The 16,242-nt window shown below is 47.0% G+C and overlaps 1 protein-coding gene across 1 annotated transcript in view; it reads left to right on the top strand.

Moving 5' to 3' along the window:
• ERAP1 (endoplasmic reticulum aminopeptidase 1) overlaps positions 1–16,242 on the top strand; it is a 95,503-nt gene that overhangs the window by 29,431 nt on the left and 49,830 nt on the right. Inside the window, exons 2-4 of the mRNA XM_073543193.1 lie at positions 11,081–11,404; positions 11,684–12,227; positions 12,801–12,939. Of these exons, the coding sequence (XP_073399294.1) occupies positions 11,728–12,227; positions 12,801–12,939 (639 nt within the window). The 5' untranslated portion in view covers positions 11,081–11,404; positions 11,684–11,727. The remainder of the gene's footprint in view (positions 1–11,080; positions 11,405–11,683; positions 12,228–12,800; positions 12,940–16,242) is intronic.

The following is a 16,242-nucleotide window of genomic DNA, read 5'->3' as shown; positions in this document are numbered from 1 at the left end:
CCCCTCCCCGGCTGACCCCCAGTATATAACTCGCGTATAAGCCGAGAGGGGGACTTTCAGCCCAAAAAATGGGCTGAAAATCTTGGCTTATACGCGAGTATATACGGTAATTATTTTTTCTTCACTGCCCAATGGCATAAAATTCTGTGACACACTCTAATTTCAGTATGATCACTGCATTCCTAGATAAATTTATTGAGAGGTAGTTTGTAAAATGGGGTGGAGTTCTGTTGTTCTGGCACCTCAAGTCCTCTACCAAAAGCTCATGGTACCCGCAAGCCATAACAGCAAAATCTGCACCATAGTATCGCATTCCTTCCCTCCTGAGCTTTCCAATGTGTCTGAAAAGTATTTCCCTATTACATGTAGGGTATTGATGCACTCAGGAGAAATTGCACAAAAAATTGTGAGGTCCATTTTTTCCTATTAATAGGCCCTTATAAAAATAAAAAATTTGGGGCTAAAACAACATTTTTTGTTGTAAAAATATAATTATTCTTTTCTTCACCGCCCAATGGTATGAATTTTTGTGAGGCACATGTGGTGTCAACATGCTCATTGCACCTCTAGATGAGTTCAATAAGAGGTGTAGTTTGGCATTAGTAAAATGGCATTACTTATGGGGGGTTTCTGTTGTTCTAGCACCTCAGGGCTCTGCTATTGTAACATGGCACCCTCAAACCATTTCAGCAAAATATATATTTTTTCAATTTTACGTCTCAACGTTATAAAATTTTGTGAATCCCTTGTGGGTTTAAGGTGCGTATCACACGTCTAAATAAGTTCCTTGAGTGGTTTAGTTTTCAAATTGGGGTCACTTGTGGAGTGTTCCACTGGTTAGACATATCAGGGGCACTGCAAACACAGCATCGCGTTCGCTATCGATTTCAGCCAATTCTGCTCCTTCCCTTTCAAGCCCTGCCTTACATCCAAACAGTAGTTTTCCACCACATATAGGGTGTCAGCGACCTCAGGAGAAATTGTACAACAAATTGTATGGTTCATTTTCTACTTTTACTCTTGTAAAAATTAAATGAAAAATTTGGGGTTAAATCAATATTTTTGAGGGAAAAATAGCTTGATTTTGAATGACTTGAGGGGTGCATTTTTTAGAATTATGTCTTTTTGGGGTATTTTCTGTCATATAGGCCAATCAAAGTCACTTCAAATGTGATGTTGTCCCTACAAAAATTGATTTTGCAACTTTTGTTGGATGATGTAGAAATCGCTAAAAGATATTATGTTTCAAATATGATTGTGATGTAAAGTAGATGTGTGGGAAATGTTAGTTATATCAGACATAATGGTTAATAAATATCTGGTGTAAAGGCATAAAAACTAAAAGTTTTAAAATTGTTAAATTTTCAAAATGGTCTCCAAAATTCTGATATTTTCACAAATAAATGCAAAAAAATGAATAATGTGTAGCAAAAGTATTGCAGAATCAGTAGGATCTATTGAAGCATTCTAGAGTTATTACCACATAAACTGACAGTGGTCAAAATAGTAAAATTTGGCCTGGTCAGGAAGGTGAAAACAGGCTTTGGGGTGAACGGATTAAAGGGGTTTTTTACTTTCATAAAAGTGGTCCCAAAATGTTTGGATACTAGTAAAAAAAAGACACAGATGGTACTCCCCCGCCCCCCAATCCAGCGCCGGCTGTTAGATAAGAGTGTTGTATTGCATGTCGATACGCTTGATTTTGCAAATTGAGACTTTTAATGCATGTTAAAAGTAGTTGCAGGTCCCACGGAAGACAACAGTGGTGGATGATCGCAGAATAATCTCCATGGTGAAGAGAAACCCCTTCACAACAGCCAACCAAGTGAACAACACTCTCCAGGAGGTAGGCGTATCAATATCCAAATCTACCATAAAGAGAAGACTGCATGAAAGTAAGTACAGAGAGTTCACTGCATGGTGCAAGCCACTCATAAGCATCAAAAATCAAAAGGCTAGACTGGACTTTGCTAAAAAAACATCTAAAACAGCCAGCACAGTTCTGGAAGAACATTCTTTGGACAGATGAAACAAAGATCAACCTCTACCAGGATGGAAAAAGAAAAGTATAGCGAAGGCGTGGTACAGCTCATGATCCAAAGCATACCACATCATGTGTAAAACACGGCGGAGGCAGTGTTATGGCTTGGGCATGCATGGCTGCCAGTGGCACTGGGTCATTAGTGTTTATTGATGATGTCACACAGGACAGAAGCAGTCGAATGAATTCTGAGGTATTCAGAGCCATACTGTGTGCTCAAAACCAGCCAAATGCAGCCAAACTGATTGGTCGTCGTTTCATACTACAAATGGACAATGACCCAAAACATAAAGCCAAAGCAACCCAGGAGTTTATTAAAGCAAATAAATGGAATATTCTTGAATGGCCAAGTCAGTCACCTGATCTCAACCCAATTGAGCATGCATTTCACTTGTTAAAGACTAAACTTCAGACAGAAAGGCCCACAAACAAACAGCCACTGAAAACCACCGCAGTGAAGGCCTGGCAGAGCATCAAAAAGGAGGAAACACAGCCTCTGGTGATGTCCATGAGTTCAAGACTTCAGGCAGTCATTGCCAACAAAGGGTTTTCAACCAAGTACTAGAAATGAACATTTATTTACAATTATGTAATCTGTCCAATTACTTTTGGTCCCTTTAAAAACAGGGTGGCACATGTTAAGGAGCTGAAACTCCTAAACCCTTCATCCAATTTTAATGTGGATACCCTCAAATGAAAGCTGAAAGTCTGAACTTCAACTGCATCTGAATTGTTTTGTTTAAAATTCATTGTGGTAATGTCTAGAATCAAAATTAGAAAAATGTTGTCTATGTCCAAATATATATGGACCTAACTGTATGTTGGTCACTTTCTCTTTTCGTTGAGGCACTTACGGCATTGAAACCATGATACACGCTTGTTGTGTCCCATAAATGGGAACAACTTGCAATGTATATTTTTCTGTGTTGAGTTTTTCCTCCAATCAGCAAATTCCCTGTTGTTGCTAGGTAGAATTAGACTGTGTGAAGATTGTCCCTATGTCCCTCCCGTAGTTGAGCTCTGTATTAGGTTGCTTCTCCCTTCTTCAGTTTAGTCTACAGCAGCCATTACTCAAGACTCATGTGTACTCCCCTGTACAGACTACTCCTTCTTACCTACTGTTCATTGTAACTAATACAAGATTTTGGAAGGAAATAGCATAGCATAGCATTGCCGGTGGAGTTAAAACTATCTGCGGACGCCTGGTGGTGTGAGTACGAGTTATACAATTATCTAAGAAGCTTATAATTAGGGATTTGCAGCCATCAGGAAGAGGCAGAATAGTAAGAAGAAGTAATCTGTACAGGGGAGTACAAAAGTTGCAAATAGCTGAGCTGAAGAGCACAGAATGTGATATAAGTCTATGAAAACTGCAGCTTCTCAATAGCTTATAGATAATCCTTTCTCTGAATTACAGGCTGTGAACTGTTCTTAGTAACAGGCATATATCTTTGGCTGTGCAATTTTATGCAAATAGAAATCAATCATACTTCAGTCCAAAAGGTTACCACAAAGCCATTCCTCAACATTTTAAGTTTTGGCATAGGTATTAAAAAATGGTGTAATAAATGTCATAAAACAGTATTAAATATGGTTTACACATTTACAATAGTGTGTAGTCTACATTTTTTTTTTTTAATAAACTCTTTATTTAAGAAATTTTTAACAAACAGGAAAAAACATAACAGAAATAATACATAGCATCTTTTCCATTTTTAATCAAATCATGCTTGGACATTTATCACACAACCTTGTCCACTAAGTGTCAGAAAAAATGGATCCATGAAAAATGGATTGCAAAAACATATCAGAATAGGACATGTGCAAGGAGACGAATGAGTATTTCTTTACATGCAATAAAAAAAAAATGTATAACTGCTGACTGGATGGGTCTATTACTCCGTTTGCTGCCAGGATTTCTCGTCCATTTTAAAAATAGTCATGTGGAAAAAGCAGGCTATTCATATGAGATACAATGTTTGCCAAATGTTAGTTTGGTAGACAGATATCTCCCCTGACTTCCCCATACACATGACTGTTTGGCTTGGCCAAACACTCATGTGTATTTAATGGGAAGAGAGGCGCTAGCCTCCGCCAGCATACTTTTCCAATGGCTTATCTCGCCTGTTGAAACGCCAACTACTTGATCCTTCTCTCCTTAAGGGCATCCTAATCTGTTATGGGAGAGTTAGGAGGCCCCCATACATATCAGATGGTAAGCTGATCTTACCAAAATTAAGGGCTCCAGACAAATATTATCTAATGTTTATGGGTCCAAACATGCAGTATATCCTATCTAGCATTGATTACAAACAGTACAACTCTAGTCCAGAGCTGAATGGCCTCTGTACACTGCCGTATTTGTGTGTGAGATATTCTTCCTAAGAAGCAATGATTCCTTATACCTCTATAAATATGGCTTCCCTTGGAGACAAAACCATTGAGTGCTTCTATATGACATCAGATGCAAATGGGGGTACTATTGACACCCCATATACCTCTATGGATGCCATATTATTGAGTAATGTTATGGTGTGCATGAGCCCTTAGATTTTAGGTAATCTTGCAAGTGTATCTTCAATATGGTGATTGTTTAAGAGCCCATATCCATTATCTCCTATGGGCACAGACCATTCTCAGTGCATTCCTAGAGCATTTTTTAACTTACAGGGGTGTGGCTCCCCTCTTTTGGGTTTGACATCTTGTCTATATGATTTGCATGTTTTTATACAGGTGCAAAACAGTCAGGTCTGGGCCCTGCACTGCCACCATCTATCTTGAGGTCTGCTGACACATAGAGAGGTGAACTACAAGAGTTAGGGACCATCCTGATTGGGTAAACCTTGTCGCGGTAGGATGGATCCTGATTGGGTACACCTTGTCACGGTAGGATGGATCCTGATGGGGAACACCTTGTCGTGGTGGGATAGATCCTGATGGGGTACAACTTGTTGTGGTGGGATGGATCCTGATGGGGTACACCTTGTCACGGCAGGATGGATCCTGATTGGGTACACCCTGTCACAGTGGAATGGATCCTGATGGGGTACACTTTGTCGCGGTCGGATGGATCCTGATGGGGAACACCTTGTCGTGATGGGATAGATCAAGGTAAGGTACACCTTGTCATGGTGGGATGGATCCTGAATGGGTACACTTTGTCACAGTGGAATGGATCCTGATAGAGTACACCTTGTTATGGTGGGATGGATCCTGATTGGGTACACCTTGTCACGGCAGGATGGATCCTGATTGGGTACACCCTGTCACAGTGGTTTGGATCCTGATGGGGTACACCTTGTCATGGTGGGACAGCTGCTAAACTGTTTTGAAAATAGTGTGATCTAAGTACACAGCGTTATTTACATGTACTATTACTATTTACTTATTATTTTCTTACTGCAGGGTATTTGCTCACTTTGTGTCATGCTTACCGCTGCTCCCGCTGGTCCCGCGCCCGCCGCCTCCTTCACGCCCACAGCTCCTGCCGCTGCTTCCATTCTTGGGCCCGTGCTGTCCACGGCCTCCAGGCGTGTCCGCCACTCCCCACGCGCTCCTGCAGCAGGCGCACGTCCGCCGGCTCTCCTGCATCCTGCCTCGCGGTCAGCCCGCTGCTCCCGACACGCTTCTGTAGCAGGCGCCCGCCGGCTCTCCTGCATCCTGCCCCGCGGTCTCTGTGATCAACCCGGGGCGCATGCGCTCCTCTCACCACAGACCTCAGCACAGACTGGCTCAGCCCATCTCTCCGCCCCGGTGACCCTGGAGACCTGACCTGGAAGTCCTGCTCCTATAAAAGGGAGCTGCCCCTTCAGACATATGCCTGATTATCTATTGTGTCCCACGACAGATTCTCGGGTCCACCGTCTCCTGCATTTCCCTCGCTAGTATCCAGCCCTGTGCCTGTAACCCACCTTGTCTATTCAGTTGACCTCTCTCCGTCTTTGTATTTCTTTCCAGAGTCCGCCAATCCTGTCTGTTCCTGTCGTCACCCGTGTGTACCTTCCTGATCCTCTCCTGCCTACTCCGGTTCCTCCTGCCTGCTCTCCGTTCAGTCCTGCAGCCGTCCCTCCTGTGTTCACCAGCCTGCCTTCCAGCCCGGTGTCTGCCTGTCTACTCCTCCAGTTGTCCACAAGTACCAGCTTCTGCGGTGATAGTCTCCTCCGGGCCTGCCCCTAACACTACATGTATAGGGGGTGGTACTCCTGGCCTGCCCGCCCGGGGGCAGGCTCGTCGTCGCGGTCCAGTGGGTTCACCTTTGGAGTCTTCACAGCCTCACAGAATAATCAGGCCATGGACCCCGCTGGTACCCCGACCCAAAAGGAACTTTTGTTCCTACGGGAAAATCAGGCGAGGATCATGTCTTTCCTCAAATCCATGGAGTCCCGTTTGTCATCTCTGCAGGCCTCGGATCCAGGGAGAGCCTCCCAGATCTCCGGTCCCCAGCAGGAGCTCGCCCAGCAGTGCGACACTCGGGCCCACATATTGAACTACATGGCCTCGGTGGATAACCGCCTGCTAGCTCTCCAGACCGCAGCCGCAACTCCGGTTCAGCCCACGGCCCCGCTTCCCAGTCCTCGTTTGGCGAAGCCCCCGCGATACGGTGGCGACCCCAAGTCGTGTAGGGGCTTCTTAAATCAATGCCAACTACACTTCGAGTTGCTGCCACAACAGTATCCCACCGATCGAGCCAAGGTGGCCTTTATCGTGTCCCATTTAGAAGGAGAGGCTCTGGCTTGGGTTAACCCCTCTGGGAGCGAGTTGACCCCTAAGTCGCCCAACTCTCCTTTTTCCTGGATACCTTCCGTAAGGTGTTTGATGAGCCGGGTCGTTTGGCCTCCACCACCGAATCTCTATTCAATCTGCACCATGGCACGCTTTCGGTAGGTCATTACGCCATTCGGTTTCGCACCCTGTCCTCGGAATTGGGCCGGAACAATGAGGCCTTGGTGGGAGCCTTTTGGCGAGGTCTTTCTAGTCGAATCAAGGATGAGTTGGCGGGTCGAGATACTCCCACCTCCCTGGAGGACCTGATCTCTTTGGCCACCTGCATCGACCTACGCTTTCAGGAACGATCCCGAGAGGTCGCTAGAGAGAGAAGACCTTCTCGCGCTCCTTCGGCCGCCCATAGTCCGCCCCGCTCCCGCCCAGTGACAGCGTCTGCGGCCCCAATACCGGAACCCATGCAAGTGGATTGTCTCAAGCCGGTGGAGGAGCGCCGTAGAGAGAGGGTCGAACAGAGGCTCTGCTTCTATTGTGGGAGGGCTGCCCGTTTCCTTCGTTCCTGTCCTATTCGTCTGGGAAATGCCTCCGCCTAGGATAGGTAAGAGAGGCCTTCCTAGGTAATTTTGACTCCTCTTTACCCTTGACTCTTTCCATCCTTTTGCATCTAGGTTCTAAACGTTTTTCCGAATGGGCTTATATTGATTCTGGGGCAGCTGGTAACTTTATTCAACTCGAGGCGGTTAGGAGGCTTCGGATTCCTGTCAGATCCCTGGAGACCCCTCGGCAGATTGCGTCGGTCGACGGCCAACCCCTCCGGGAGTCCGTTACTCAGGTCACCGAAGAAGTGGAACTTCAGATTGGAGCCTTGCACCGGGAGAAGATTGTTTTCTACGTACTGCCTTCATTATCTCATACCATCCTTTTGGGTCTTCCTTGGCTAAGAACACACGAGCCTACTCTTGACTGGCATTCTGGTGACGTTCTGCGATGGGGCCAGCCTTGCCAAAATAAGTGTCTGCTCACCGTACAGCCGCAGAGTTTTTCACGTTCAACATCAACGTCAGCAGAGTTACCTTCCGCCTACTGGGCTTTTTTGGATGTCTTTGACAAGAAGGAGGCCGAGAGCCTGCCTCCGCATCGGCCATATGATTGCCCCATCGACCTTGTCTCCGGTTCCACTCCGCTCCAAGGTTGGATCTATCCGCTTTCTCCCTCCGAGACTCAGGCTATGTCCGAATATGTTCAGGAGAACCTGTCCAGAGACTTTATTCGCAAGTCTTCCTCACCCGCCGGGGCAGGGTTCTTTTTTGTCAAGAAGAAGGATGGGTCCCTTCGTCCCTGTTTTGACTACAGAGGTCTTAACGATATCACCATTAAGAACAAATACCCTCTTCCTCTCATTCCAGAGCTATTTGACCGTCTACGGGGAGCACAAATCTTCACTAAGTTAGATCTTCGCGGGGCCTATAATCTGGTCCGGATTTGCTCTGGTGATGAATGGAAGACCGCTTTCAATACCCGTGATGGCCACTATGAGTACCTCGTTATGCCCTTCGGGTTGTGCAATGCTCCTGCAGTGTTCCAGGAGTTTGTCAATGACATATTCCGAGATCTGTCTATGCACCAAAAAGACGTCCGCCAAGTCTTACTTCGTCAGAGAGAACATCGTCTCTATGCCAAGCTTGAAAAATGCGCCTTTGAACAGTCGTCACTGCCGTTCTTGGGGTACATTATTTCTGATTCTGGCTTGCGCATGGACCCGGGAAGAGTGTCCGCGGTACTCAACTGGCCGCGTCCCCAGGGAATTAAGGCAATCCAGCGGTTCCTGGGGTTTGCCAACTATTACCGGCAGTTTATCCCACACTTTTCCTCTTTGACCGCTCCTATCTCCGCTTTGATCCGCAAAGGAGCTAACCCACACCGCTGGTCTCCTGAAGCCGAGAACGCCTTCCAAACCCTGAGGCAAGCCTTTGCTACAGCTCCCGTATTTCACCGTCCAGAGGCTAACAAGCCCTTCACCCTTGAGGTGGATGCCTCCGCCACTGGAGCAGGAGCGGTCCTCTCTCAAAGATCCTCCTCCGGATGGCTGGTTACCTGCGACTTCTCCAAAACATTCTCCCCCTCGGAGAGGAACTATACCATTGGGGACAGAGAGTTGCTCGCCATCAAACTAGCCTTGGAGGAGTGGTGGTATCTTCTGGAGGGCGCTGTACATCCACTCCAGATCTACACCGACCACAAGAATTTAGCGTATATCCAGTCAGCACAAAGGCTTAATCCCCGGCAAGCTAGGTGGTCCCTGTTCTTTACCCGATTCGACTTTGAGCTTCATTTCCGTCCTGGTGACAAAAACCTTAAAGCAGATGCCTTATCCCAGTCATTTCTGGTCACCGATAACGAAGAGGAACCTTCGCACATAGTGGAGCCTAGCAAGCTCATCGTAGTTGCTCCGGTTAGCCTGACTTCCTTACCTCCCGGTAAGACTTTTGTTCGAGACGACGACAGGAAGCGAGTCCTCTACTGGGGTCATGCCTCCAAGCTAGCAGGTCATGTTGGCCTCAAGAAAACACTTTCCTTCGTCTCTCGATTTTACTGGTGGTCCTCCCTGCCTCAAGATGTCTGAAATTTCATCGCTTCATGCCCATCTTGTGCCAAGAACAAGGTTCCTCGGCACCAACCCTCCGGTCTCTTGCATCCACTTCCGGTGCCCTCGGCTCCGTGGCAGCATATCGCGATGGACTTTATTACGGATCTGCCTCAGTCTTCGGGTCACACAGTCATTTTGGTGGTCGTAGACCGCTTCTCCAAGATGGCCCATTTCATCCCTCTGCCCGGACTACCTTCCGCCCCCGAGCTGGCTCGAATTTTCATCTCTCATGTCTTTCGGATTCATGGCTTCCCCAAGCATATTGTCTCGGATAGAGGGGTTCAGTTTACCTCGCGATTCTGGAGGGCCCTATTCAAGCTGATGGAGGTAACATTGGACTTTTCCTCCGCCTACCATCCTCAATCTAACGGTCAAGCAGAACGTACGAACCAAATTCTCGTAACGTACCTCCGACATTTTTCTAACGCCCACCAGAACGATTGGTCCAGCTTGCTCCCGTGGGCCGAATTCACCTACAACAATCATACCAGTGAATCCTCTGCCAAGTCACCCTTCTTTATTGTCTACGGACAACATCCTGGCGTACCTCTGCCGGTAATTCCGGCTTCGGGTGTGCCGGCGGCCGATCTTCTGACCGAGGAGTTCTCCAGGGTCTGGCAGGAGACCAAAACCGCACTTGAACGGGCACGTGACAGTTTTAAGAAACATGCCGATAAAAGACGCTTGGATGCCCCATTGTACCACCCTGGAGATAAAGTCTGGCTATCCTCAAAATTTGTCCGCCTCAAAGTTCCCTCGTACAAACTGGGCCCCCGGTACATCGAACCCTTTGAGATTTTAGCTCGTATCAACGATGTGGCCTACAAGTTAAAACTCCCGGCCTCGCTACGAATTCCTAATTCGTTCCACATTTCCCTCTTGAAACCTGTCGTGCTTATCCACTTCCATGCTTCTGCTGGCCGCTCTCCAGCGCCCGTTTCCGCGCAAGATGTCTTTGAAGTTAAGGACATTCTTGCCATGAAGAGATCTAGAGATAAAACCTTTTTTTTAATCGATTGGAAAGGTTTTGGCCCAGAGGAGAGATCTTGGGAGCCCCGGGAGAACATTCAGGCTCCTCAGATTTTGGCAAAGTTCCTTTCCGGCCTTAAGAGGAGGGGGCGTAAGAAGGGGGGTACTGTCATGCTTACCGCTGGTCCCGTGCCCGCCGCCTCCTTCACGCCCACGGCTCCTGCCGCTGCTTCCATTCTTGGGCCCGCGCTGTCCACGGCCTCCGGGCGCGTCCGCCGCTCCCCGCGCACTCCTGCAGCAGGCGCGCGTCCGCCGGCTCTCCTGCATCCTGCCTCGCAGTCAGCCCGCCGCTCCCGGCACGCTTCTGTAGCAGGCGCGCGCCCACCGGCTCTCCTGCGTCCTGCCCCGCGGTCAGCCTCTGTGATCAGCCCGGGGCGCTTGCGCTCCTCTCACCCCAGACCTCAGCACAGACTGGCTCAGCCCATCTCTCCGCCCCCGTGACCCTGGAGGCCTGACATGGAAGTCCTGCTCCTATAAAAGGGAGCTGCCCCTTCAGACCCATGCCTGATTATCTATTGTGTCCCACGACAGATTCTCGGGTCCACCGTCTCCTGCGTTTCCCTCGCTAGTATCCAGCCCTGTGCCTGTAACCCACCTTGTCTATTCAGTTGACCTCTCTCCGTCTTTGTATTTCCTTCCAGAGTCCACCATCACTGTCCGTTCCTGTCGTCACCCGTGTGTCCCTTCCGGATCCTCTCCTGCCTACTGCGGTTCCTCCTGCCTGCTCTCCGTTCAGTCCTGCAGCCGTCCCTCCTGTGTTTGCCAGCCTGCCTTCCAGCCCGGTGTCTGCCTGTCTACTCCTCCAGTTGTCCCCAAGTACCAGCTTCCGCGGCGATAGTCTCCTCCGGGCCTGCCCCTAACACTCCCTGTATAGGGGGTGGTACACCTGGCCTGCTCGCCCGGGGGCAGGCTCGTCATCGCGGTCCTGTGGGTTCACCTTTGGAGTCTTCACAGCCTCACACTTTGTAATTATCCTAGGTTCTGTAAGTTAAACTGTATGACTGGATCTTCTTTGTAGGAACTTTGCTTTGCCTTTTCCGTTTTAAGCTTCACCACAAATCCTTCCTTGGCGATAAGTGCCCTACATATGGATAAAATTGTGGTTCATCACCTATGGAAATCCTAGTTTTTTTTCCCACTTTTATGTTTAGCTGTCAAAGTGACATGTTAGATAATGACACTCAGCTTATGCAGATAAAGTTGGATTTTTCTGTAACCTGATCTGTCTTTTTGTTTTTTTTCAGGATCCAGCATAACATCTTTATAATCTGAGGTTGGGAAATCATTCATGAAGGTGAAAGTGACGATGACGTTCCTATTCTGCCCGGTAGCTTTATGCTTCTTATGGACATTGTGCTCTGTGGCTTTGGCAGCTGATGGCCCGCACAATTCTAATGACACCTTTCCCTGGAAAGATCTTAGGTTACCCAAATATGTGATCCCCCTTCACTACGAACTCTCTTTACACCCAAACTTAACTACTCTCACATTTGCTGGCCTTGCTAAGATCACAATTGTTGTACATCAGCAGACGAATTCTGTTGTTCTGCATAGCAAGCACCTGATCATAACTAAGACAAGTTTAGAAAGAAAAAAGGGGAATGCGCGTGTCCACCAAGATATGCTCCTTCTGGAACGTCCTGCAGGTGAACAAATTGCACTTCAAGCAGCTGATCCACTGAACCCGGGAGAAAACTATACTCTTTATATTTCCTACAATGCCAACCTCTCTGACAGTTTTCATGGATTTTATAAAGGCTCATATAGAACCCCGGATGGAGAGATCAGGTAAACCTGCTTTTTAATACTGTATGTTCATTACATATGATGATTGATTCTTAAAGTAGATCCAAAATTAAAGACAACCTGCCAGTAGTATTAAATTTTTTTTCACTTGGTGTAAATGCTGCTGTTATCATGAATTGTACATTGTTTTGGTTCCCATGCCTCTCTGCCCCTGAGATACGGCCCCTTATTCCCTGTATGTAAATCTATTTTTTTTTAGCCAACTGGGCATGGAATTCAAAAAGATGTCCATAAAAAGAATGAAGGGCACGCCCCAAGTAACTTGGGGCATCTTTTCTTATAATTCTACATTGTATTGCTCCTCTGTTATTCCTACTGGAAATGAATGTATAAATTGATGTCTGGATGCTACTAGTTGGGGTTGTGTCCTTGCATAGTCTATCACTGTCCAATCAATGCTTGTGCTGTAGGACACACCCCTTTGACGAAGGATGGTCTAACACCTAGTTGTCAATATATGTATATATCTATAGAAAAAATAGCACAATTATTTGGCCATATACTGTAATTACATGTGTCCCACAATCACAAGATTATGAAATCTTTTTTTGCCAGGATCCTTGCATCCACCCAATTTGAGCCTACAGCAGCCCGCATGGCCTTCCCATGTTTTGATGAACCCGCCTTTAAAGCCACTTTTTCCATTAAAATCCGAAGGGATGCAAAACACAGTGCCGTGTCCAATATGCCTATAGTAAGTATGTTCATGTAACTGTCATGTCTGTACTTCACAAAAGCAAATGATGATAAAGAGGAAATACAGTCCTGTAGCTCTAGAGATGGGAATCAGTATACAGTCCTGTAGCTCTAGAGATGAGGCATCAATATACAGTTCTGTAGCTCTAGCGATGGGCATCAGTATACAGTCCTGTAGCTCTAGAGATGAGGCATCAGTATACAGTCCTGTAGCTTTAGCGATGGGCATCAGTATACAGTCCTGTAGCTCAGAGATGGGGCATCAGTATACAGTCGTGTAGCTCTAGAGATGGGGCATCAGTATACAGTCCTGTAGCTCTAGCGATAGGGCATCAGTATACAGTCCTGTAACTCTAGAGATGGGACATCAGTATACAGTCCTGTAGCTCTAGAGATGGGGCACCAGTATACAGTTCTGTAGTTCTACAGATGGGGCATCAGAATACAGTCCTGTAGTTCTAGAGATGGGGCATCAGTATACAGTCCAGTAGCTCTAGAGATGGGTATCAGTATACAGTCCTGTAGCTCTAGAGTTGGGGCATCAGTATACAGTCCTGTAGCTCTAGAGTTGGGGAATCAGTATACAGTCCTGTAGGTAGCTCTAGAGATGGGGCATCAGTATACAGTCCTGAAGCTCTAGAGATGAGGCATCAGTATACAGTCCTGTAGCTCTAGCGATGGGCATCAGTATACAGTCCTGTAGCTCTAGAGATGGGGCATTAGTATACAGTCCTTTAGCTCTAGAGATGGGGCATCAGTATACAGTCCTGTAGCTCTAGAGATGGGGCATTAGTATACAGTCCTTTAGCTCTAGAGATGGGGCATCAGTATACAGTTCTGTAGTTCTAGAGATGTGGCATCAGTATACAGTCCTGTAGCTCTAGCGATGGGCATCAGTATACAGTCCTGTAGCTCTAGAGATGGGGCATCAGTATACAGTCCTGTAGCTCTAGAGATGGGGCATCAGTATACAGTTCTGTAGTTCTAGAAATGGGGAATCAGTATACAGTCCTGTAGTTCTAGAGATGGGGCATCAGTATACAGTCCTGAAGCTCTAGAGTTGGAGCATCAGTATGCAGTCCTGTAGCTCTAGCGATAGGGCATCAGTATACAGTCCTGCAGCTCTATCGATAGGGCATCAGTATACAGTCCTGTATCTCTAGAGATGGGGCATCAGTATACAGTCCTGTAGCTCTAGAGATGGGGCATCAGTATACAGTCCTGTAGCTCTAGAGATGGGGCATCAGTATACAGTCCTGTAGCTCTAGAGTTGGGGAATCAGTATACACTCCTGTAGCTCTAGAGATGGGGCATCAGTAGCTCTAGAGATGGGGCATTAGTATACAGTCCTTTAGCTCTAGAGATGGGGCATTAGTATACAGTCCTTTAGCTCTAGAGATGGGGCATCAGTATACAGTCCTGTAGCTCTAGAGATGGGGCATCAGTATACAGTTCTGTAGTTCTAGAAATGGGGAATCAGTATACAGTCCTGTAGTTCTAGAGATGGGGCATCAGTATACAGTCCTGAAGCTCTAGAGTTGGAGCATCAGTATGCAGTCCTGTAGCTCTAGCGATAGGGCATCAGTATACAGTCCTGCAGCTCTATCGATAGGGCATCAGTATACAGTCCTGTATCTCTAGAGATGGGGCATCAGTATACAGTCCTGTAGCTCTAGAGATGGGGCATCAGTATACAGTCCTGTAGCTCTAGAGATGGGGCATCAGTATACAGTCCTGTAGCTCTAGAGTTGGGGAATCAGTATACACTCCTGTAGCTCTAGAGATGGGGCATCAGTAGCTCTAGAGATGGGGCATTAGTATACAGTCCTTTAGCTCTAGAGATGGGGCATTAGTATACAGTCCTTTAGCTCTAGAGATGGGGCATCAGTATACAGTCCTGTAGCTCTAGAGATGGGGCATCAGTATACAGTCCTGTAGCTCTAGCGATAGGGCATCAGTATACAGTCCTGTAACTCTAGAGATGGGGCATCAGTATACAGTCCTTTAGCTCTAGAGATGGGGCATCAGTATACAGTCCTGTAGCTCTAGAGATGGGGCATTAGTATACAGTCCTTTAGCTCTAGAGATGGGGCATTAGTATACAGTCCTTTAGCTCTAGAGATGGGGCATCAGTATACAGTCCTGTAGCTCTAGAGATGGGGCATCAGTATACAGTCCTGTAGCTCTAGCGATAGAGCATCAGTATACAGTCCTGTAACTCTAGAGATGGGGCATCAGTATACAGTCCTGTAGCTCTAGAGATGGGGCATCAGTATACAGTCCTGTAGCTCTAGAGATGAGGCATCAGTATACAGTCCTGTAGCTCTAGAGATGGGGCATTAGTATACAGTCCTGTAGCTCTAGAGATGGGGCATTAGTAAACAGTCCTTTAGCTCTAGCGATGGGCATTAGTATACAGTCCTTTAGCTCTAGAGATGGGGCATCAGTATACAGTCCTGTAGCTCTAGCGATGGGGCATCAGTATACAGTCCTGTAGCTCTAGAGATGGGGCATCAGTATACAGTCCTGTAGCTCTAGAGATGGGGCATTAGTATACAGTCCTTTAGCTCTAGAGATGGGGCATTAGTATACAGTCCTTTAGCTCTAGCGATGGGCATTAGTATACAGTCCTTTAGCGCTAGAGATGGGGCATCAGTATACAGTCCTGTAGCTCTAGCGATGGGGCATCAGTATACAGTCCTGTAGCTCTAGCGATGGGCATCAGTATACAGTCCTGTAGCTCTAGAGATGGGGCATCAGTATACAGTCCTGTAGCTCTGGAGATGAGGCATCAGTATACAGTCCTGTAGCTCTAGCGATGGGCATCAGTATACAGTCCTGTAGCTCTAGAGATGGGGCATTAGTATACAGTCCTGAAGCTAAGCTCTAGAGATGGGGCATCAGTATACAGTCCTGTAGCTCTAACGATGGGCATCAGTATACAGTCCTGTAGCTCTAGAGATGGGGCATTAGTATACAGTCCTTCAGCTCTAGAGATGGGGAATCAGTACACAGTTCTGTAGTTCTAGAGATGAAGCATCAGTATACAGTCCTGAAGCTCTAGAGATGGGGCATTAGTATACAGTCCTGAAGCTAAGCTCTAGAGATGGGGCATCAGTATACAGTCCTGTAGCTCTAACGATGGGCATCAGTATACAGTCCTGAAGCTAAGCTCTAGAGATGGGGCATCAGTATACAGTCCTGTAGCTCTAACGATGGGCATCAGTATACAGTCCTGTAGCTCTAGAGATGGGGCATTAGTATACAGTCCTTTAGCTCTAGCGATGGGCATTAGTATACA

This window comes from Dendrobates tinctorius, unplaced genomic scaffold (genome assembly GCF_039654945.1).
Source record: "Dendrobates tinctorius isolate UK_male_01 unplaced genomic scaffold, ASM3965494v1 ptg000003l, whole genome shotgun sequence".
Classification (NCBI taxonomy): Eukaryota; Metazoa; Chordata; class Amphibia; order Anura; family Dendrobatidae; genus Dendrobates; species Dendrobates tinctorius.
This window is presented reverse-complemented; position numbering and strand designations above follow the sequence as displayed.